The sequence below is a fragment of the Pyrus communis genome, chromosome 7 (assembly GCF_041283825.1).
Source record: "Pyrus communis isolate YQ-2024b chromosome 7, ASM4128382v1, whole genome shotgun sequence".
NCBI classification, from domain to species: domain Eukaryota; kingdom Viridiplantae; phylum Streptophyta; class Magnoliopsida; order Rosales; family Rosaceae; genus Pyrus; species Pyrus communis.
This window is the reverse complement of record NC_142571.1, coordinates 6,955,623-6,981,147: the sequence shown is the minus strand read 5'-3', so window position 1 is coordinate 6,981,147 and position 25,525 is coordinate 6,955,623. Positions and strand designations below refer to the sequence as shown.

General features: G+C 36.3%; 1 protein-coding gene and 1 pseudogene across 1 annotated transcript; one reads left to right on the top strand and one right to left on the bottom strand.

The window, feature by feature from the left end:
• The first annotated feature begins 11,927 nt into the window (after window positions 1-11,927).
• Window positions 11,928-15,370, top strand: LOC137735684 (putative LRR receptor-like serine/threonine-protein kinase At3g47570). Its single transcript, XM_088697840.1, has 2 exons — window positions 11,928-14,748; window positions 14,891-15,370. The coding sequence occupies exons 1-2, from the start codon at window positions 11,967-11,969 to the stop codon at window positions 15,265-15,267; spliced, it is 3,159 nt and encodes a 1,052-aa protein (XP_088553966.1). The 5' UTR covers window positions 11,928-11,966; the 3' UTR covers window positions 15,268-15,370.
• Window positions 15,371-18,326: 2,956 nt separating this feature from the next.
• LOC148695578 (protein TRIGALACTOSYLDIACYLGLYCEROL 4, chloroplastic-like) lies at window positions 18,327-22,358 on the bottom strand (annotated as a pseudogene).
• Window positions 22,359-25,525: the final 3,167 nt, after the last annotated feature.

Sequence of the window (25,525 nt, the reverse complement as noted above, 5' to 3'; positions counted from 1 at the left end):
CAACCTTTATTCATTTCACCTACATCACACACTCATTTCACCTACAACTTCCAATTACTTCACCAACCTCACACACTTACTTCACCTACATCACACACTCATTTCACCTACAACTTCCACTTACTTCACCAACCTCAAACACTTACTTCACCAACATCACACACTTATTTCACCTACAACATCCACTCACTTCACCAAAAAAATGGATGGTGGTGATTCATTCTCTTGGCCTATAAATAGCCTTCTCCATCAAAGAAAAAATGGGGGAATTTACATCACACCAAAACCTTGAAGCCTTGAAACTCTAAAGCTCTCAAGCAAATCTCGAAGGATCAAGAAAGCACTCTTCGTTCTTCATCAAATCCTCCTTCAAGATCAAGCCCAAACGGCTCTTGAAGAACTTCCACCAACTCAAGATCCAGCCCCGACGGCCCTTGAAGAAAGTGTTCATTGTTCATCATCCGTTCATCCTAAGATCAAGCCCCAATGGCCCTTTGGATCAGCAACCTCAACAAATCCACACATCCAATCGTTCTTCAAGATTAAGCCCAAAAGCCCTTGAAGATCCGCTCATCCATCAACCTTCAAGATCAAGCCCAAAAGCCCTTGAAGAAATCCACACAACCATTATTCAAGATCAAGCCCAAAAGCCCCCTTGAAGAACTTCTACCAACTCAAGATCAAGCCTCAACAGCCCTTGAAGAAAGTGTTCATCGTTCATCATCCGTTCATCCTAAGATCAAGCCCCATGGCCCTTTGGATCAACAACCTCAACAAATCCGCACATCCAATCGTTCTTCAAGATTAAGCCCAAAAGCCCTTAAAGATCCCCTCATCCATCAACCTTCAAGATCAAACCCAAAAGCCCTTTGAAGAAATCCGCACAACCATATTCAAGATCAAGCCCAAAAGCCCCCTTGAAGACCCGTTCATCAACCTTCAAAGATCAAGCCTTGAAGGCCCATTGAAGAAACTTCCCTCAACCTTCAAGATCAAGCCTTAACGGCCCTTGAAGAAACTTCAAACTGTTCATCCAAGATCAAGCACCAACGGCCCTTGGATCAATCGCACATCCACAAATCAACACCTTACAGAGATCGAATCAGAGGATCAAATTACAAAGAGATTGTAACCCCAAAATCATTAATTAATACAAGATATATTTTGTACACGTGTTCTTGTTTCAGGAATTTTTCGTGTTTACAGTTTCGTGTGACGTGATTAACATGGTTGCTTGCCATCTTCTTTTGGGGACACCATGACAATATGATCGAAATGTTTCCCATGATGGTCGGAGAAATACTTACAGTTTTCCATGGGATAATAAGCGTATTGTGCTTGCTTCTTCTGAGGATTTCGGGCCTAAACCATCTAATAGGGAGCGTTCTAATTTCCTTACTTATCATAAGTTCATAAATAAAATGAAGCAAAGTGACGTGGTTTATGTGCTGGTTGGCAAAGAGAAAGGGCAGATTGATAGTCCAATTTCAGAATTGGCTAAGCCATTGTTAAAGGAATTCACATATGTGTTTCCGAAAGATATTCCAGATGGTTTGCCTCCATCACGAATTATTTAGTACCAAATTGACTTGGTACCTAGATCGAGCCTTCCAAACAAAGCACACCACCGGATGAGCCTTACTGAACATGAGGAGTTGAGATGACAAGTGGAGGAGTTGGTCACAAAGGGTTTTATTCAAGAAAACTTAAGCCCTTGTGTGATTCATGCCTTGTTGGTGCCAAAGACTGATAAGATGTGGAGAATGTGCACTGATAGTTGAGCGATCAACAAAATCACAGTTAAGTATCGATTTCCGATGCCAAGATTTGATGATCCTTTTGACCAACTGTGTGGTGCCATCGTGTTTGGTAAAATTGATTTGAAAAGTGGGTATCATCAGATTCACATTAGATAGGGCAATGAATGGAAAATAGCTTTTAAGACTCGAGAAGACTTATACAAATGGTTGGTCATGCCATTCGGGTTGACTAATGCTCTAAGTACTTTCATGCGAGTTATGAATTAGGTACTTTAGTCTTTTATTGGAACTTGTGTGGTGGTATATTTTGATGACACTGTTGTCTACAACGTAAGTCATGCCTTACATGTTCAGCACTTGTGGGAGGTGTTGCTTTCATTGCGAAAGGAGAAATTTTATGCAAATTTAAATAAGCGTACATTCATGACTGATCATGTGCTATTCCTTGGATATGTTGTATCTAAAGATGGAATTTATGTGGATAATAAAAAGGTTGAAGTAGTCACCACATAGCCTACATCATAATCCATACATGATGTACGGAGTTTTCATGGAGTTGCCTTATTTTATAGAGGTTTATTCCGCACTTTAGCACCATTATGGCTCCAATCACCGAATGTATGAAAGGTGGAAAGTTCTCTTTGAATAGAGAAGCAGCAACTGCCTTTAATCAAATCAAGAAAAAGTTGAGTTCAGCTTCATTGCTTGTGCTACCTAACTTCTCAAAAGTTTTTGAGCTATCTTGCGATGCATCCAAGATTGGGATTGGAGTTGTTCTAAGTATTGGAGCTGTTTTATGTCAAGAAGGGAAGCATATTGCTTATTTCAGTGAAAAACTAAATAATTCAATGATATGATTTTTACCACCTACCAAAGTAAGGATAAAAACACTAAAAAAATACTTGCAAGAGAACAAGGTAGTGGTAGTATAGCAGCTTTAGCAAGGTCGTTTTCCGCAGAGATTGTTTGAATAATTTGTATTTAAACTAATTCTTAATTAACTATTTAAAACAAAGTTTCAAAAATGTTGATTTTATGACCTAGAATGTTAAAAACGAATTTTAAATTAAAACAATTGAAGAAAAACAATTAAAGAAACCAATTTGAAAGGGAACAATCTTAGAAAATAATGGTAAAATGACACTAGGGTTCCGCCATCACCTTAACAATCTTATGTAGTTTTACCAATTACTTATGAATTACACATGCAACTTTGAGACATTCAAGCTAGAACGTATATCAAACATGCAATCTGCCTGTGGCATTCAGATCAAATATAAACATGCATGACTTATTACGCTTTGTGAAAAGCTTTTGAAAAACCATGCAACCCCTAAGACGTGACATTCGCCCTAGGTGAACTTACAACTATCAATCACAAGAAGCAATATTCAATCCTCCGGTGGCATTCCGACCTTGCATCCGATTACTTATCTAAACATCCTAATGGTAGCTAAGCATTAAGATATAGAGACAGTTTAAACACAATGATTAATAATTCAAAGTATGTGTGCATGATATCATAAGCAATTAAATAAAGACTATATATTCATGCTAAGTCTCAAGGCATTGCCCTAGCAAACAGAAATAAGTTATGAACAACCATAAATCAAAATATTATTAAGAACATGGATAGTTATAAATAAACTTGAATCGTCAAACGCTCTCTAAGCCGGATTCTCCTAAGCAGTGCGTCTCCTCCCCCTCTAATCTTAATGGCTAAATATCTTTATTTATACTACTACAAAATAAAACCCTAAAAGGTCTTAGAATAAAACTAGAAAACATAATAGAATAAGATAACTAGAAAATAAAAGATTTCCTATTTAAACTAAAATTCGGACTTCTCAGGAAATCAGACTTTTGAATGAGCAAGTCAACTCTAATTTGGTCCCAAAAGGTCTCTTTTTAAATTTTGAGATGTCCCTAACAAATCCTCAAAAGGAATCTTCCTCAAAATATGTCATCTTGACCTCCAAAATACCCAAAATGTGTAGAAACATCAATTCGTAAAAGTTGCGCACTGGGCCTTAATTTCATCATCATAGTCAAACGGCTTGACAGAAAAATCTGCAATTTTGATACAATCATCTTGAAAGACTTATGAACATCCTCCAATTGGAATCATCCAAAATTCATCCGTTTGGTCACTTTTTGCTCAAGAGGAAGTCAAATGTCCTACATTGAAAATACATAACAAAATATCAAAATTCTTCCAAAATAACCAATAAACTATAACTAAGACTAGGGTGAAATATATGGCATAATATGGACTCATCATTCAACATTGAATTATTCCACAAACAACTTGGAATTCTATGCCATTGTTCAAGCATTGCAGTATTGGAGGCACTATTTGATCTACAAAGAGTTTGTTATGTTCTCCGATCATGACTCTTTAAAGCATATAAACAATCAAGAAAAATTACCAACGAGGCACGCTAAGTGGGCAGCATAGTTGCAAGAATTTACATTCTTCTTAAAGCACAAAGCCGGTGTGCAAAATCAGGTTGCAGGTGCTTTAAGTCGGAGGAAATATTTACTTAGCTCAATGAGAATTCAAGTATTGGGGTTTGACTCTTTGAAGGATTTATTGAAAACCGATCCTTTCTTCTCTACATTTGATAAAGATGTTAAGCATGGAACTATAACATAATATGTGTTGCATGATGGGTTTCTTTTTAAAGGGAACCAACTTTGTATACCAGAGTCTAGTTTAAGATTGAGGATCATACAAGAGTTGCATAATGAAGGCCACATTGGAAGGGACAAGACCTTAAGCTTATTTCTTTCTTTTATTTTTTGGCCTACCATGCGCAAATATGTATATCGTTTTGTAGAACGATGTCGAATCTGTCAAGTTTCTAAAGGCAAAGTGCTAAATGCTGGATTATACATGCCATTACCCATTCCATCACAACCATAGGTAAATATAAGCATGGATTTTGTTTCAGGTTTGCCTCGTACTCACTGCGGTGTAGACTCAATTTTTGTGTAATGGATCGATTTTCCAAGATGGCTCACTTTATTGTCTGCAAGAAGACAATGGATGCTTCAAAAGTTGTTGAGTTATTCTTTCATGATGTATATCGAATTCATGGGTTACCAAGATCGATTGTTTCTGATCGGAACACTAAATTTCTGAGTTTTTTTTTTTTTTGAAGAGCCTGCAAAAATTAGCTAATACACAATTGAATCTTAGCAGCGTCTCATCCTCAACCTGATGGGCAAACTGAAGTTGTGAATCGCTAATTAGAGGACCTTTTGCTTTGCTTAGTTGGTTAGCATATGAAGTCATTGGACCACGTTATGTATTGTGGAGTTCGCCTACTATTGTTCCGTCAATTGCAGCACCTGAATGTGTCATTTCTACACTGTCTTTGGCTTAATTCCACTAGCACCAGTTGATCTTGCTCCTGTACCAAACGCGAAAAGAATTAGTGGCAAAGATGAAAGTTTCGTTGATAATGTCAAGCAGATCGATAGCATGACGCACAAGCACCTTCAAGAAACAAGTCAAAAATATAAAGCTCATGCAGATTCCAAAAGGCGAATGGTGGAGTTTGATGTGGGAGAATTTGTTTGGGCAGTTTTGACGAATGATCATTTTTCAGTTGGAGATTCCAATAAACTGTTTGCAAGGAAGATTGGGTCATATGAAATTCTTGAAAAGATTAACCTCAATTCTTATCACCTAAAGTTGCCTAGCCATATTCTAATGTGTTCAATGTGAAACATCTCATTCCATTCAAAGTGGACAACGAAGATACTAGAGATGCAAATTCGAAGGCGAATTTTCTCCAACCCAGAGAGGATGATGCAAATATGATGGCTAGTTCATTTATGGATCGTTGGGATAAATTGAATGCTTAACATTATTAAGTACTACTTAATAAACTTAATAACAGGTTGGGGCCTTTTTTTGGCTGATCATAACAGCCATGACGTTTTTATTGCTGATAATAGCCTTTCTTTATGTAATTTTCAATTTTCAATGCTATTAAGTTTATTGCCCTTTTAAATTTTGAATGTAAGTTACAAGTTGGTGATAAAACCTACTTCTTGCTGGAAGGTGGGGATGTTAGACCATTTTTGAGTGAATGAAATATGCAGAGAGATTTCTTTCTTAGTTTGTGCCTTTTTGTTTGTGAAATTGTTCAGCTTTGTTCTTCTAGTTGTCTATGTTGTAGGTTGGTACTAGAGATGGGGTTTTGGGGTTTTCAGGGCTCTCCTTGCACTAGGAAATAATAGACTCTGCATATCAATTTTTCTTTTCATTTTATTTTGTTTTTAGCCGTTGCACCTTGCATCAGTTTGATATTTTGAAAAAAATGTTTCTAATTTGAAATCCAAACTGCTAAAACTATTTAGATGGCAATTTCCAACTCTAGTTTGTGTTGGATTTATCCAATATAAATCAACCTTTAAGTGGTCTACTACATGTAATAGGAATGTAATATTGGAGAATAATGTTGATTGTGATTTGATCTCTTAAAGATATCAATCCTATATAAGGTGTCTTATATTGGAAATATGATTGATGGAATCCTTAATTGAATATGATTATGACACTTGACTTGGAGGCTAAAAAAGTAAGTTTAGGTTTCCTTTATGGATGGAAACCCTAACTTTTAGCCTATATAAAAACACCGGTCCCTATAAGCATAAGAACACACAACATAATGCTTCCCATGGAGTAGTTGTATTATGCTAGGAGTTTATAGAAGACATTGGTGTCGCTGTGCCCTTTCTCCTTCCTTACTCGAGTACCATGGTTACAACTGGAATCAGGTTTGTCACTCATTCGTTTGTGTTTTAATTGTATAACCTTATAAAGCTAACAGTTTGACCATCGCAAAGTCTAGTAGCACACACTTTTTCCAACTTAACTTGTAAGCTAAGCAATAAAATAGAATCAAAACAATGTAGTAGCTATCTTTCAACACTTATTTCAAGCTGGTAGGCTAGTAATCTATATATAAAGCCAACACAAAAAGTGAATAGTGTTTTTGGTGTCCCCAAGTTTCAACAAAAAATTTAGACAAAATGCCCCCAAGACAAAAAATTCAAAGACATCCCAAAATAATGCATCAAATAAGGTAGGGGCATTTTCATCATTTTACCAGTGTTTTTTTAATAATTAATTTTGTGTGATTTTTTTTAATTAGTACCTCACAATAGGCTAACAATAACGTGATTAAATTTTATTTTTATTTTTAAACACGTTCAAAACATCTTAAGAGACATGTAATGCCGGTTATAAAAAATTATTTCACATGCAGATAATAATGTGATTAAATTAGTTGTCAAATGATTTTTTTTTTTAACAAACGATATTATCTACACTAAAGGGGATGGATGGGCTTAGCCTCACAATGAACTAGCAATAATGTGATTCAATCATCTGTTTATTAAATATTATTTTCTCTATTCTTAGTGTAAATTCTATAGAGACTGATTTTATTATATGAATTCAGCTGCTTTAATTGGTTTATGAGGGGTTTCTTCTAGCATAATTTAAGATTATTCATTTACTTCAAATATTTAACTTTTCTTTTGTCATTTTATTGAGACTTATGTGGGCCTGAAGGATAGACTAATCCTTTGAATCCGGTAACAACATGTATCATCCCCTAGAACAACGTTCTCTTTCAAACCTTTCAATCAATCAAAACTACTCCCGAAAACGACTTTTTTTTTAACCCAAGCAGTTTCTTAAAAACTCGTTTCAGATATAAAACTTATGAATATATAGACATACTTTTGTTATTTCTAATAATATAGCTCGATAATAATTCATTTCTTTTAAAGCATACCTCGACCGTTCAAGACTTATGTGGGTGTCTAATATAATTGAAGTGCAACAGTATTTTTCTGGAATGTTACATTATCAGAAGACACCAAAAAAAAAACATTTCATGTGAGAATCCTGACCGAAATGAAAACGCAGTTTTGTACAATAGCCATTTTTGTCTCCACATTAGGATGCAACTTTCCAAATCATTACGATGCAATAGTACAACTTTACAAATTATTGCAATGTGCAACTTTTCCAATTATGGTCGACTTTTGTAGGCTGGCTGCAGGCGAGCCACGAATAGGGCCTTTCATTCGGAATCAGATCAGCCAGCCATGAAAAGAGCCAGCCACGAAAAGGGCCTTTCATTCGGAATCAGATCTATTTTGATTTTTATGTTTGGAACTTTCGGATCGAGAAATTGGAACCGTTGAAGAGAATCATTTAAATCATTGAGTTCTTGTGAAATGGATTAGTAATAATTGATGAATGCCAGCTACATCTACCAGTCTACCACGGCACTGTCCAATGCTAGAGACAATCAAGTGTTGATGCACAAAAGCTGATCCTCTTAAAGTTGAATTTCATTTAACAAATCTTACAAACGTATAAAAGTACTACTAAATTATACATTAATGGTATCAAGTGACCGTAATTGTGACTTAAAACCTTTATCTTCTCTTATAACTTAGAGTGGTGGAGCTTTTTTTATTTATTTTTTCTTTTCTCTACTCGCGTGGTAAAGTTTCTATTACTTGTTTTTTGGATAATGTTAGTAAAATAAAATTTGTAAATAAAATTTTGTAAACTAAATGATATGAAAGTTGATAATTAAATTATGACTTAAGCTTTGATAAACGTGATGATTCTTACTAATGACACATTATTTAGATTGTAAATTTTATCTACAAATTTAGTCTTCTTAACATTATCCGTAATCTTTTGTGTATATCCTCAATCCTATCACGAGACGCAAACACGCACCAATCCGGAAGGAGAGGAGTCGGAAGACCTACACTATTTGTTGGCATAAATAAATGACACAACACTACACCAAAATTAGCAATTGTCATTGTACAAAACCAAAGATAAATATATATATATATATATATATATATATTTTTTTTTTTTTTTTTTTTTTTTGCATTCTATCGATGAACATGAATGAGCAATGTTTGATGTATCCGGACATGACTATGCAGTGTTATTATTTTACTTAAATATAAAACGTAAATTTGTTATTTTATTAATATACCCAAAAAGTGACATACGTCAACATTGTCGCCTAACTTTATTATAATACGTAGAATAATACACCATATAACTTGTATTTTTGATATCCATAAAATTTTCTTAGCAAGAACACATTCATCAAGCAAGTCACTATGTCCTACAAAAATAAAAATAAAAAATCAAGCAAGTCACTGTGTCATATTGTTTATAATCAAAGAGAAAATTTCACACAAAACCAATATCTCTCTTCTTTTTCTTCATTTGTTTTAAGTTAAAGAATGAATATGTCATTTTACAATCTAGTGATATTCCTCTTCACTTGAAGTGAGAGGTCTTATGTTCAATTTTCACCAAAGGTGAATTTAAAACCACATTATTGATAGCACATTGTGAGGCTTAGCCCACTCTCCACCCCTTAGTGTAGATAATATCGTTCGTTAAAAAAAAAATTAAAGAAAAATAAATACAATAATTTTCAAAATAGTGAAATATTCCTAATATTAGTTCACAGAATTAGATGTAAATTGAATTTATTCATAAAATTAAGTTCAAAAGAAAAGAAAGATTTTTTTTGGTCAGGTGAATGCAAACTATCCCTCATCGACTAAGATGTCGGTGGCTGTAGATCCATTGCATGGGTACAGAGCACTCTGGTTATGATTATAAATTGGATTCTGCTAAAGCTGCTAGACAAACCATCAGTCCTGCTATACTCTTTTATAAATTGAGTTTTTAACTTCCGCACAAAACAAATATCATCATCACGGGGATGGGGTTTTACAACTCCATTTCTGCAGTGTTTTTTGTCATCATTTTTTATGCATGCTTTCATTCTTCACTCTTGCATTCCTTGTTTCGCCCTTCCGGGAAATGAGACAGATAGACTTGCTTTGCTTGAAATCAAGGCTAGCATGACTCATGACCCTTTTAAAGTCCTGACTTCATGGAATGAAACCATCCACTTTTGCTCTTGAAATAGCGTTACATGTGGTCGTCATCATAAGAGGGTCACAAGGTTGAGCCTGCCGTCCTTGAAAATCTTAAACCTAAGCCTACTGCAATCACGGGAGAGAAGACAATATTGTCTCTTTTTTTAATCAAGTATCTCTCTCTGTTGATCGGGATAATTCAGGAAATTCGGAAAAAGTCTAAATTGCCTCTAGAGATCGTGATCACATGATGCATGACAAGTCTCTCTTTCATCCTTCAAAAGAGTGTCGTGGCCAATAGAAATATTATCTCAGTAACAGAGGCTGGTCCAATTGTACTCACCTCATTTTATCCTTCTACAGTACCTCAGTAACAGAGGCTGGAAATATTATCTGAGTAACAGAGGCTGGTCCAATTGCACTCACCTCATCCTTATCCTTACATAGTACCTTGCTTCTTCCGGAATTATCAAATCATATTTTATCAGTCAATCAAATTACCAATCGATTGGGTTATATCATACTAATGTTTCTATTTTTTTGATTACTTCCAAATATCCAAACTAGGGTTGTAATTAGGCATGGTACTAAGAGAAGGGGGTTGTATTATGTCGACGATGTGGGTTGTAGCGGAGTGAATCAAGTACACAGTGGGAATGGTGACAAGATTAAGAAGATTTAGTTAAGGCATCGGCGAGTTGGGCATGCCTCGTTTGGCTATTTATGGAAGTTGGTTATGTTATTATTTACTAGTATTTCAGACTTTGATAGCAATCCACATGTCTTTCTTTCCCAATACGAGCTACACGAAGAAACATAAAGAATTAAATTTCAGGTGGTTCAGTTGGATCTTTTTCAACCACCATGGGTGGCCCAATGGTTAGGGATGAATTCTAGGCCCGTATTCCACATGGCTCCTGGGTTCGATTCTAAGCGTTGGTGAATCGCACGATGGTGGCCAGGGGAGGCTGAAATGCCTCCATGAGTCTTACCTGCCTCCGGAAGGATGAACTATCATGGTAAAGTCACCAACTTGTCCCCTTTTATTAAAAAAAAGAAAAAGTTGGATCTTTTTCTAATGACTCATAGTGGTCAGATGCGGCTAGAGAACAGGAAGTGGCTCCGATCACTTGGTCAGTACCAATCCTAAGACCAAATGCTATGTCAAAAAAGTACATAGAAAGTTTTGAACACTAACCTCGGGACCCTTAGCTTCGTCTTACCCCTTCAGACAATACGACTTTCATGAGTAATACGCGAACAACTAAGCGATAGCTCTCTTCACTTGCTATAATCTTCCATCTCTCCTTGTTTCTTTTTTTCTTTTTTTTTCTAGAGAACCTCGGCGGTATATTATAAAAAGTGTACAATGAGATTTTATAGTACTAATAAACTAAGTTTTTTATTTTTTTAATATAAACGTTATTTAAAAGTCCCTTCAAAGTTGGGACCATGTGCAATAGCACCTTTTGGTCCCCCAAAGCCGCCTCTGCCGCAGTGGTTGTTTGATCTCAGCCTTGCTCATACCTAAGTTCCCATTACCTATTCTTTTGTGTATATCCTCAATCCATTCACAAGACGCAAGCACGCACCCAATCTGGAACTAGAGGAGTGAGGACGAACATTATTTGTTGGCATAATCAAATGACACAATAATACACCAAAATTAGGAATTGTCATTATACAATAAGATAGCTAACTATTGTTTTATTAGCATACTATCGATATGAACAGGAACGAGCAATTTTTTATGTATTCGAATACCATGATATGGTGTTGTTACTTGTGAATTTGGTTTTTTATTTTATTTTATTTTTTTATATTTTTTATATCAATATACATAAGAAGTAAGATATATCAACCTTGTCTTCCTCACCTTTATTATAACACGTAGAATAATACGTCACCTAACTTGTATTTTTGGTACCCATAAAAATTTCTTAACAAGAACAACACATTTATCAAGTTAGTCGCTATGTCATATGGTTTCTAATCAAAGAGAAAAATTTCATACAAAACTAATATCTCTCTTTTTTCATTTGTTTTAAGTTAAAGAATGAATACAATGACTTCAAAAAAGTGAACATTCCTAATATTAGTTCACAAAATTAGATTTATATTGAATTTATTCATAAAATTAAGAGAAAAGATACATTTTTTTGTCAGGACATCCCTCATCGAGTACGATAGCGATTGGGGCGGCTGATCCACTAGGTACAGAGCACTCTGATTCGGATTATAAATTGGATGCTGCTAAAGCTGCTAGACAAACAATCAATACAGCTCAACTTTTTTACAACTCCATTTCTACTTTCGCACAAAACAAATATCATCATCATGGGGATGGGGTTTTACAACTCCATTTCTGCAGTGTTTTTGTCATCCTTTTTTATGCATGCTTTCATTCTTCACTCTTGCCTTCCTTGTTTCGCCCTTCCGGGAAATGAGACAGATAGACTCGCTTTGCTTGAAATCAAGGCTAGCATAACTCATGACCCTTTTAAAGTCCTGACTTCATGGAATGAAACCATCCACTTTTGCTCTTGGCATGGCGTTACATGTGGTCGTCGTCATAAGAGGGTCACAAGCTTGAGCCTGGGGTCCTTGAAACTTGGAGGATCTATATCGCCGCATGTTGGGAACTTGAGTTTTTTGAGAGTCATTGATCTCCAAAACAACAGCTTAGGCCATGAAATTCCTCCAGAATTCAGCCGCCTGCACAGATTGCAACACCTACAGTTAAACAACAATTCACTGAGTGGAGAAATTCCTACCAACTTGTCGCGTTGCTCTCAGCTCCTCAGGCTCGCTGTTGGTTTCAATGTGCTGATGGGAAAAATTCCGAATGAGCTTGGCCTCCTGTCAAAGTTAAGAAATTTTCGCATACACTTTAACCACTTTACAGGGGGAGTCCCTCCTTCTTTTAGAAATTTATCATCTCTTGAACAGTTCTCCGCATCTTCTAATAATTTGAGTGGCACTGTCCCTGATATTTTTGGCCGAATGACCAATCTTAGCTTTCTTGCTTTCGATGTAAATAGCTTTTCGGGTATGCTTCCTCCGTCAATCTTTAATCTCTCTTCTCTCACAGTCCTTTCTATGATAATAAATGAAATCCAAGGGACGCTGCCCTCAAACTTAGGTATGGTCATTCCGAGGCTCCAACTATTTTCCATTAACAAAAACCAATTCAGTGGACCTATTCCTGTTTCATTATCTAATGCCTCAAATCTAATTAGATTGGCGATGGCAGGTAACCACCTGCATGGAAAGGTCCCTCCTTTGACAAATTTGCATAAGCTTAAGCTGTTAACCCTTGCTGACAACCATCTCGGAAGTGGGGGAATTGATGACTTGACCTTTCTCTGCGATTTGAGCAATGCCACCCATTTAGAAATTCTCCTAATGTCTACCAACAATTTTGGGGGCACCTTACCTCAATGCATAGGAAACCTGTCTTCTTCTCTTCAAAAATTCAATATAGGTCGAAATAAAATATTAGGAAGTATCCCGAATGAGATTGCAAATCTGGCTAACTTAGAGGTTTTGTTGATGTCTGAGAACCAATTATCAGGTCACGTTCCCCCTGGTGTAGGAAAGCTGCACAAGTTATATCTATTAAATTTGAGTATGAACTCTCTTTGTGGCAATCTTCCATCCTCTTTCGGAAATTTAAGTCAACTAAATGAGTTATACTTAGACGGCAACAAACTTCAAGGCAACATCCTGCCGTGTTTATTTCTGTGTCAGAATTTGAGGATCTTATCTCTTGATGCTAACAATTTTAGCGGTATCATATCGCAAGAAATCGTTGGTCTGTTGAACTTGTATGTATTGAGTTTACCTCAAAATCATTTTACAGGCTCCCTGCCAGAGAACATAGGAACTTTAATAAATCTAGAGTATTTAGATATCTCTGATAACATGTTATTCGGTAAAATTCCCACAAGTCTTGTTAGTTGTATAAAATTAGAGTACCTATACATGGATGGAAATTTCTTTAATGGGACGATTCCATCAACTTTGAGTTCACTAAGAGGTCTTATAGAATTGTCTCTCTCTCACAACAACTTGTCAGACACAATTCCAGAATTCTTAGAACGTTTTGTATTTTTGGAATCTCTGAATCTATCTTATAACAATTTTGAGGGCATGTTGCCGATCAAAGGAGCGTTCAAGAATGCAACGGCGACATCAGTTGAAGGAAATAGCAAGCTTTGTGGGGGCATACCTGAGTTTCATTTGCCAAAGTGCAAACTCCAGCATGCAAAAAAGAAAGGATTGAGCTTGACCATGAAATTGGTTCTCTCCCTCGTTTGTGGGATTCTTGGAGTCATTTTTGCACTAACCTTTTTGTACCTTTATTGCTCACGGAGGGACAAAAAGGGTCAACCTGCAAGTGATTCGGACAAATTTCCCCAGGTGTCTTACCAAAGTCTTCTAAAGGCAACAAATGGATTCTCCTCAACCAACTTGGTCGGTATGGGCAGTTTTGGGTCCGTTTATAAAGGACTACTTGAGCAAGGTGAAACTCCAGTTGCCATCAAGGTACTCAACCTCGTTCGTCGCGGAGCTTACAAAAGTTTTATTGCTGAGTGCGAGGCTTTCAGAAATATTAGACACCGTAATCTTGTCAAGGTACTCTCAGCATGTTCTGGTTTTGATTATCGCGGTCACGACTTCAAGGCCTTAATTTATGAGTTCATGGTTAACGGGAGCTTGGAGGAATGGCTGTATCCAATTCATACAATTGGTGAGACAAATGAGAGGCCAAGGAGCTTAACAATTTCTCAGAGGTTGAATATTGTTATTGATGTTGCTATGGCATTGGATTATCTCCATCATCATTGTGAGACGCCAATAGTTCATTGTGACCTCAAACCCAGCAATATTCTTCTCAATGAGGACATGGTTGCACATGTAGGTGACTTCGGGTTGGTGAGGTTCCTACCAAAAGCTGCAGAAAATTCTTCGGGAAATCAATCAAGCTCTTTAGGGATCAAGGGAACTATTGGTTATGCTCCTCCAGGTAAATACACTTGGTGGTTTATTTTTCCCTAGCTAGTATTTTAAAATTGTGCAGTATTTATTTTAAAATTTTCAAACATGAAATGAGCTTTTAGCACTTCACTAGAAAATTAGAATCTAATGTTCTGAATTGTGGAATGCAGAATATGGCATGGGACATGAAGTGTGGACACAAGGTGATGTGTACAGCTTTGGCATCCTCCTGTTGGAAATATTTACAGGAAAAAGACCGATCGATGACATGTTTCAGGGAACTTCAAACCTTTATAGCTTTGTGAAGGCAGCTATGCCTGAGCAAGTGGAAGAGGTTTTGGATCCCGTTCTTGTTCAAGAGAGCAATCATCCTAACGAGGGGAGGGCAAGGAATCGTGTCCTAATCATAGAAAGTTTAATCTCTGTTTTAGAAATTGGTGTTGCTTGCTCAGCGGAGTTGCCTAGAGAAAGATTGAACATCTGTGATGCTGTGGCACATATGTGTCAGATCAGAAACAAACTTCGAGCAAATGGTATATGCGAATAGAAGCTTATTGTTAATATGTGGTGTAGCATGTAATAGTATTGATGTTATGTGAAAGCGTTCTCGTATTTGTTAGATAAAAAATGCAGTGCAAATGGCTAGTTGATCAATGCTTGCCAAACAAACTTATTTGCATCGAATTATGCTTGAACAATGACATTCTGGCTTTGCCAAACATTACAGGACGAACACTCTGAAAGAATTAAAATTAAAAATTAAAAACAAAGTTGTGGAAAGTATTCATCAAATTTCAAACCTATGTTGGATTTCCTGCTCTCTGTTGAGAGGCTTATCCCTGGTTGAAACTGGGAAGCGTTCCATGGTAGGTTATTGCTTTTGTTATTTTATTTTTTTAGAAAACCTAAACGGTATGAGGAGAATTTTATTAATAACAAAAAGTAAGTTACACCTAGTCAGGGGAACATAAACCTAACTCCTCGTAATACAAGAAAAAAGAAAAAAAAATACATGAAAAAGAAGGGGGATATAAACCTTACTCTTCTATAAACGAAACAATAAAGATACAAAAATACGCATTCATCAGTCATCCATTCTTCAACATTTATGTGAGCATTCATCATCCATTCATCAACATTTATCTTTCGCTCACTCACTCTCATATTTCATTAAAATATTGTTTTACATATAGTTTGGGGGTGGTCCAGGCAACACAGAGGTGGGCATTCATCAAAGCCATGTCACAGAAAATTACATGAGCATTGATGAAATTTTAGGTCTATAAATGCATGAGAGAAACATTTCACAAATCCGTATGACTTTCAGAGATATTAAACCATGCTGAATTTTAACGCAGTGGAGGGATTTGATTTACCTTTCATTTTGTAGATCCGAGTTCTTGCAACCATCTTTGCTGTGTGTACAGCACCTTCATTTGTGAGCCATTGCTCCTTGCATTTCCTATTCCCCGGGGCCTTACTCGGATCCCCAAGTCCACATACAGAAAACATACATGCATGAGTCAGAATTTCGTTTTCATTTGAGCTTCGGTTGTGAAAACGAGAGGGAGAAATGGTTGGATGCATTTTTATTTAAGATATCGCCAAGTGGAGACCATAATCGCAGAGAGAATGAGAGATCTTTACCTCAGTTTTCGCAGAGGAATGCACGATGGTGACAATCTGGGCTAGAATCAAAGATCGCCATGGCTGGGTTCCGTTTTTGACAGAGATGGAGATGGATTCATGTTTTGACGTTCTGGGTTGATGATGGAAGCTAGGGTTTCAGTTCCATGAGAAATGAAGGGAAAGAGGAAATGAAGGAGATAGCTTTCACGGCTCTGGGCTCGTGGGTACGGCGCCAGTTAGGAGAGATGAGGAAATGGGTTCAACTCTCCAGAGCACTGAAATTTTGCTTCTTTTCCCAATATTTTCCAGCGCCTCTGTTTCTTTCTTGTCAGCAGGTCACCACTTCGAATCGCAGGTGTGTCGGTTTCATTGTCTTTTCTTTTATTTCTGTTCCTGTTTCCTTTGTTATTTTATATTTTCTTTTATTGTTTCTTTCTTTTATTTTCTTTTGTCTTTGTTAGCTATTTTTCAGTTTTTAAGGTTTTAATATTTTTGTTTTCTTTCTGTATTTTTTTCACACCTTGAGGATAATGTGTGATTTAAGTTTAGGGGTGGAAAGGTAAAATTTTTAGATTTTTAATTTTTTAGAATGCTAAAATTTTTCATTTTTTTTAAGTTAATATTCATAGATTATTTTAAACATTTGAACAAATGGACATGGTGGAAATTAATTCCACAGTAGAGTCTTTTCTATTTATTGTTGTTTTGACACTAATTCACGAGTAATCCTTTCACAATTAGCACATTCACACCAACATGATTTGTGGGGATGAGATTGAAGCACTTGCTTTTCGTCTGAGTTAATTTTTTATATTTTTGTTCTAAAAAAAATAAAGTTTAGTTATTGTTATAAATAAAGTAATAATTGTTCCACAAAGACTTTGCTTATTAACCAGGTCAATCATGCCTAATCAGCAATGATCTCGCGTCAAATAGTAGAGTCTTGGCATGGGGCAAGGTGGTTAGTTGGTTTCGTAGCCTTTTCAGCTCGAGTTAGTAAGTCCTTAGGGGGATTCTACACTTAGTGCCCTAAAGCCCTTGTGGTTTGGGAGCCATTGACCTAAAACTCATTACATGGGTTGGATCGAAAGTTTAAGTGAACTAACATTGCACAACCACTTTTATTACTATCTTCTTCTTTTTCTTAAGCCTTTTCCCACCATGTGGGGTCAACTGTGAGGGATGCAACACGAGGACTTTCTAGGCGGTCACCCATCCTAGTACTACTCTTGTCCAAACTCGTTTAACTTCGGAGTTCGGATGGACTAGACTTTGTGGTGGTAATGGTTTTAGTCAAGTCTTTTTAACTTCAAAATAGTTATGTTTGAAGTTAGTAAGTATTAACTAAAAAGGACAAGTGGTAAGGGTTTTAGTCGAGTCTTTTTAACCATGTTGATTCATTTTATACCAAATGAAGTTCATGAGTTCTTTTCTAATTAATTCTAAATGGCTTAGACTCTGTGGTGGTATTGCTTGGAATTTTTTAAAAGAAGTTCTAATTTTAACATTTTTTATGGATTGCAACTTGAAAGTGAAAATTGTCTTAGTCAAGTTTTGTTAAAGTTTTTAGTTTGTTAGTTTTTATTTTTTGTTTTTGAGTTTTGTTTTGCTAGAGGACAAGCAAAAAGCTAGGTTTGAGAGTATTTGATGAGTCCATATTATACCATATATTTTACTCTATTCTTAGTTATAGTTTTTTGGTTATTTTGATAAAATTTTGATACTTTGTCATGTATTTTCAATGCAAGGCATTCGACTTCCTCTTGAGTAAAAAGTGATCAAACGGATGAATTTTAGAAATTTCAATTGAAGGATGGTCGTGAGTCTTTCAAGATGATTGTACCAAAATTTCAGATTTTTCTACCAAGTCGTTTAACCGCGGTGAAGAAAAGAAGGCACAACGCGTAGCTTTCCCAGATTGACGTTTTTGAACACTGTGGGTATTTTGGATGTGAAGATGGAATATTTTGAGGAAGATTTGTTTTGAGGATTTGATGGGGACGATGCAGGTTTTGTAACACATTGTGCATAACTGCATTTAAAATATCTCTTACAACTTAAGGTGTGAAACATTTAAAAAGTTAAGGAATAAATAGAAATACCTGCTGCTGAAAGATTAGATTGATCCTAGGGCAGGACATCGGATCTTTTGCACTATTAGCTGAGGAACTCTTCAAACCATTATCACCCTTTTAGCCAAACCTGACGCTGAACAAATATCCAGGCGAGCATCAATCCAAGTCAGATCACCGTAGAGCTCTCCAAATTTTCCGCGCTGGAAAGTATAGCAGAGAGAGCCGAAAAAATCAATACCGAATGGACTTCTCTTCTTACTGCTCCAAGAATTGCCCTCGTCTCCCCTCATATCAACTGCCACTGGGTTGTACCCATCCTGAAACCAGGCAGTGCAGCCTCCACCTAAAATTTAATGCCACCATTGACCAGAAGAAGTGAGAATGGCATTACAAATTAATTTTGCAAACGAAAGGGAACTATATCACTAACAATGATTAATTTTGACAATTAAAGAATTTCGTACCCGGCCTTCCCTGGGGCAAACATCAGGAAATAGTTAAAGTAAAAACTAAAGATACTGCATACTGTCGGCAACAGATCTGGACTCGTAAACACAAAATAAAAATATAGAATTGTTCTGTTAGAATTTGTCTCTAGAATTATTTTTATTACTATTATTTTCTTTTACTGCAGTCACACCTACCACCACAGAACACCATGAAGGGAGGTGACATACTCCTTAAGTCTACTGGCTTTTAATATACTAAAGTAGAAAACTACACACATACAATATAAATGAAACTAACAGGTACCAAAACACGTATACATGTATAAAAACATGCAAAGGTATAAACTAAAAAATTATAATATACACCTGAGTATTGGTAGGAAACTTCCAAAAAACTGTAACGAGATAATACAAGTTATCACAGAAAATATGAGTAACGTGTAAAATTACCAAAAATTCCATATACTGCAGCATGAGGTTCTTTAAGACACGCATCATAAGATGGCCGCCAAAACAAACCCTTTTCTTTCTGTATCATGATGTCTTTTCGTGTCTCATTTTGCCTCCAAAGATCTTGGCTTTTTTCATAAGAAAAGGCAGCCTTTGCGCAGAATCCAGGCATTAGAGAAGGAGGTGCCTCATCATCTATGGAATTAACTGCCTGGGGATGACCACTGTTTTTATGTACACCAATGTGGTACCGCAATCCAGATTTGGAGACAAGTGATGACATATCTAAGGAAATTGACTCAGGCACATCCCAGTATTTTCCCTTATGGTCAACGAACAGTTCAGGCCATGCAGCCTCAAGTGTAATATCATGGTAAGGAAGCTGCAAACACCTTAAAGGTTGAGAAAATTTAATGCATGGCTCATAATTTAAACAGGAAGATAAATAAAGGAAATAAAGGTACAGACATGAACTTTTTCACTCAAACAGCTTAGGCAGCACATGTGCAATGTTAAAGGTACTGATATTAACTTTGTCAGTACATGGCTCTTAATTTATAGACATGAAACTTTCCAATTTTATCTATGTTCCCTGCAGTGCATATGTGCAATGTTATCAAGTCATGTAACCTATAAAGAAAAGTGGTAAACAGAAGAAACTTGTAAATTAAGATTTTTGAAGCATGTTGATATATACGAACCTATATCCAAGGTATGTTCAGAAAAGAAATGAAAAAATTGTGGCCTCATTTCGTCTCTAAGATTGGATTGAAATGGACAACCCACTATATTCAAGGTATGTTGACGAAAGAAATGAAAAAATTGTGGCTTACTTGAAGGTAGGAGATCGATTATTTTCCATTCCAATCCACCAAAATGGTAAGGATCAGAAGGGATTATTTTCCATATCCCCCTTCTAATCACCTCAATATGAAAAATCATTCACCCCTATCTTTAATATACCCTCAATATAGTAGTTTGTCCATTCCATTCCAATCCTAGAGACCAAACAAGGCCCTACTTTTCAACAATTAAGAAATTAGGAAACAATACTTTAAGATTATACATGCTGACAGAATCTGGTAAAGTTCAAGTGATACATCCCTATAATTACTTATTTTTAACTTCAATTCCTATAAGAGAAATTTGTCATATGAAAGAAAGAAAAAAATCGCAGTTGGATGATACTACAACCTGGCATGAACAAACCCAAAAAAGAACTTTAAACCTAACAACTCCAATCAGTAAACAAATTATCCTCCTAGCCATAGTAATTGTACAAAAAATGAAGAAATTGACACCCATAAATCCCTCAAACTAGCTTCAAAAACCCGGCAAACAAGGGACAAAAGGAATTCTGACTGTTTAAACATTTGATTAAAGGTCAAAACAGGAAAGTAAATGCATGCCTTATGAAAGAGCATCAATTTGTTGCGGTCCTTTTTTCTCACCATGCCCTTCTGTGCTCAACTTTATGGATGAGGACGGAGACAAAAGAAGCTGTGTGCATAATCCAAACGAATAAAGTGACTTGCCCAAGACATGCTTCACCACATCTTTCAAAGTAGGGACCCCCATCTCATCATTGGTAAATTCAGCTTTAATAAAAGAAAAGAGTTTCTTCGGGCGGAACTGCCCAATTAATCCAAGCCACCTATTTTCATGCAGATCATGTAACAAGGGAATTAGTATGTCCGACAACTAAGAATGCTAACCGGATTTGATTAATGTGAGATGACTTTGGTCTAAGCATAAGCATAGTAACTCTTAATTCACTCCTCCAACAGAAAACATGCTCAAGGAATTAGGACATTAAACTCAACACATTTGGAACAGTAATTTCAAAAATACAATGCATTTACACAGTACATTCATTAGCGACGATATTGTTCAGATTTCAAAACATCGAAACAAACTTTTTCACCTAAGAAATCCCATAAAAAAAAAAAAAATAATTGGATAATCCCAACCAGTGCTCTGATAAACCTGATAAAGCTTTGATGCTCTGGAAAAACATAAGAACCCGCTTGCAAATCAGTAAAATAACAAGGCAACAAAAAATTCATGCTTTATGTGCTATACCACTAGAACTAGGCAAACAAGCTTTGTTCGGCTGTCAAGCTTTCCACTCAATCTCTCTTTCTCACATCAAGTAATTCACCAATAACCCAAAGTTTATACAATATACCAACATCTTCCTAAATATCAAACAAAGAACAAACCAAACCTAGAAGCAGAGGCTCCTTAGCAATTAGTAACATAAAAATTGTTTACAAAAATACGAATTTGGAGAACAAAAAAAAGGTTCATTTCTCAGGAAACAGGAGACAAATTATCTTTCCTAACCTTTTTCCTTTACCCAATTCAACCCCATAACAACAATTTCAATTGTTCTTCTCTCCAAACTTTCCCGGCAACCAAACAAACAACAAATGAATCACACGCATTTCCCATCATTTTCTCAGTAACCATACAAACCACAAACCAATCAACAGAAACACGTAAAACGAAAAAGAATATCCATTAAACGAAAAATGAAATAAATTTGAGAAAACCCAATAGGCAATAGCTAAGCAAAGAAGTTGTAGCCGTGTACCAGTTAGAGGTAGCTGGTCTGAGCAGAGGGACTCGTGAGAGAAAGAACCCAAGTCCCTGTAAGAATTGGGGTTGTAGGAAGGTATAACCCCAGAAGAAAGAGTTGCTGAATCCTAAGGGCTCGGCTGGCTCGAGCACCGTCGAGAGGAAAGGGGTGGCCTTGGCCGAGCCCTCAAGGGTCTGAGGCGAAGAAACGTTCAAGTCCCAGAAGGCTGAGTCCATCGCCGTCCTCAGGTTCGCCATTGTTGGCTGTCGAAAGAGTGAGGGAGCGCGAATTCTTTTTGGTTTCGGTTTTGGGGTTCAAGTGGTGGGTTTGTGAAGGTTTTATTTGTCTCTTCCTTTGGGTCCTCATCTGTCTTGAAATGAGTTTGAACATGGTGTATCATCTCTATCGCATTTGTGCTAATGACATGATATTAAGTGGAGAAAAACTTATGAGTTATAATTGTTTCATTGGCTTGAGACTTTACCATGGCGATGTATCATTGTCATAGAAGTACTTTGCAAGAAAGAGATTGATGGTTGGGAAATCCGCAAAATCCACCATGGTGTGAAAGGAGATAGTGGTCATAGAGTGCTCATATGTTATATTTCAATGAAGGAATATGCTAGTTTAAGGGAGGTGAATAGGTTCCAATTTATAAATTTAATGTTAATATCGATTCTCAAATTTCACATTCGCATCATATGAAATATCCTACATAATAAACAAATAAATGTACACATGGACGTAGGAAAATCCTCGGGCTCCCTCCCAAGTCAGGAAAAATGAGGACGAAAAGACTTACAAAACTCATCAACTAGTAGGCAATTTTATCTCCAAGCTTTGCTACTCAAACTCTCTTCAACCTTCAAGTGAAAGTGGCACGATACTAACACAGTCAAGTGCAATCCTGGAATCCGTTCGAAAGACAATTGGCCCTTAAATCTACAAAGGAAACGTAATGTGTCAATAACAATTGGATTTTCATCCCAGTAACCAAAACATTCACCCCAGCCACGCATGTTAATAGCCATATAAAGGAGCTCAGCTTTTCATCCTCTCATTTTAAAGTTCTACGCTGATCTAATAGTCGTACATTAAAACACATGAGCAGTAAAACGACTGTACATATACGTCAGCAGAAAAATGACTGCAAATTATCAAAATCAGACAGGGCATACACTATCACATCCTAGTGTCAACTCCGCCGTAACACTATATTGTTCGTTTTGGGCCCCGATCACGCCCTCATGGTTTTGTTTTTGGGAACTCACACGAGAACTTCCCAGTATGTCACCCATACTGGGATTGCTCTCACCCGAGCTCGCTTAACTTCGGAGTTCCAATGGAACCCGAAGCCAGTGAGTTTCCAAAAGGCCTTGTGCTATATGAAGGTGCACATGTGCATATAAGGCACGTCACCCTCTCTCTATTGGTCGATGTGGGATGTTACATACGCGCTTCCACAAGTACCAATTAGCAAATGACTATGTGGATTTTGTAACATATTGTGCATAACTGCATTTAAAATTTCTCTTCCAACTTAAGGTGCACAACATTTAGACAATTAAGGTATAAATAGAAATACCTGCTGTTGAAAGATTATATTGATCCTAGGGGAGGACACCAGATCTTTTGCACTATTAGCAGAGGAACTCTTCAAACCATAAATAACCCTTTTAGCCAAAGCTGAAGCTAAACAAATATCGAGACAAGAATCAATCCTGGTTAGATCACCGTAGAGCTCTATAAGTTTCCCGTGCTGGAAAGTATAGCAGAGAGAGCCGAAAAAATCAGCACTGAATGGATTTCTCTTCTTATTGCTCCTAGAATTGTCCTCGTCTCCCTTCATATCAACTGCCACTGGGTTGTACCCATCCTGAAACCAGGCAGTGCAGCTTCCACCAAAAATGTAATGCCACCATTGACCAGAAGAAAAAGTGGGAAATGGCATTACAATTTCATTTTGCGAATAAAAGGGAACTATATCACTAACAATGACTAGGTTGACTACCCATTATTTTTTACAATTATAGAATTCTGTATTTGGTCTTCTCTGGTGCAAACATCAGGAAATGGTAAAGTAAAAAACTTAAGAGCACTTCCAACATGGGAACCCCAGGTAATATACTATGCTATCCACCCAGTGAACAATAACTGCCCTTAATGAACAATAATCGTCTTTTGCATCTTCACCGTTGCACTTTAATAGCCCTGACAATAGGCAATAAAATATTATTTTTATTTTTATTTATAAAATAATACAAAATAATTTTATTTCTAATTTCGGATAAGATTTTTAATCGTTCTCGTTGCGCCACGTGTTATTATCCGAAAAGTTATAAAATAATATGTTTGTACCATACTTGACCAATCCCAAAACTACTATGCACCAGTCAACAGTATACTGTCAAGGACCCACAAGACTTTTCCTCCAACCAGGAGGCCAATTACAACGCGACACATGTCGATATCAGAGGCCAATCATAGCGCAACACGTGTCGATATCAGAGGTCAATCACAACAGGACACGTGTCAATGTTAGAACAAAGCTAGAAACTTTCTTCTATAAAAGGAGATCATTCTCCCACAATAACCCCTAATGTCATTTGTACTAAACTATTCACTACAACTCACTAAAAGAAAGCTTGAACCTATGTATTTGTGTAAACCCTTCACAACTAATGAGAACTCCTCTACTCCGTGGACGTAGCCAATTTGGGTGAACCACGTACATCTTGTGTTGTTTGCTTCCCTATCTCCATTCATTTACATACCTATCCACACTAATGACCAGAGCAACCTAGCGAAGGTCACAAACTTGACACTTTATGTTGTACCAAAGTCCTCGCCGATTTTGTGCATCAACATTTTGCGCCGTCTGTGGGAATCACACTTATTCCTAATCTCTCCAGCTTTGTCAAGCTGGTTTCCACCATTCGTACACTTTCTTTCGACCAGACACCCTTCTCCAACATGGGGAGTGAAGGGAGCCATAGCACGCAGAACGACATACCCCTCGCACTTAGTGCGAAGCAACGAAAGAAGTTCCTGTAACTTCTATTTGTTTTTTTTTTTTACAATTTTAATTTTTATGTTTTTTTTTGTTTTTTACAAATTTTATTTCTTCCTATAACTTCATCTTTTAAATTTTATTTTTTTCTGTAACTTCCTGTAACTTCTATTTGACAACATTTGTTTCCTATAACTTCTATTTTACAAAATTTGTTTCATATATTTTTTAAGTTCTATTTTTTTCCTATAACTTCCTAAGCCATTATACAATATTAAATTAAATTAAGTAACATGAAACAACATTAAACAATATGAAACAACATTAAATAACATTAACCAATATAAAAATTATGCAATATAAAAAAAAACATTTAACAACATGAAACTTAAACAACATTTTTAAAAACTTTTAACAATATAAAACTTAAACACCAAATCTATGCTTCTTTTGGACCAAAGATGTGCAACAAGATCCTGCTGTAGATACTAAGTTGTAGTTTTTAAATATAAGTTTGTAGTTTTTAAACATAAGTTTGTAGTTTTTAAATTTAAGTTGCTATAGTTTTTAAATTTAAATAATAAATTATGTTTAGCCCTATAACCCTTTAA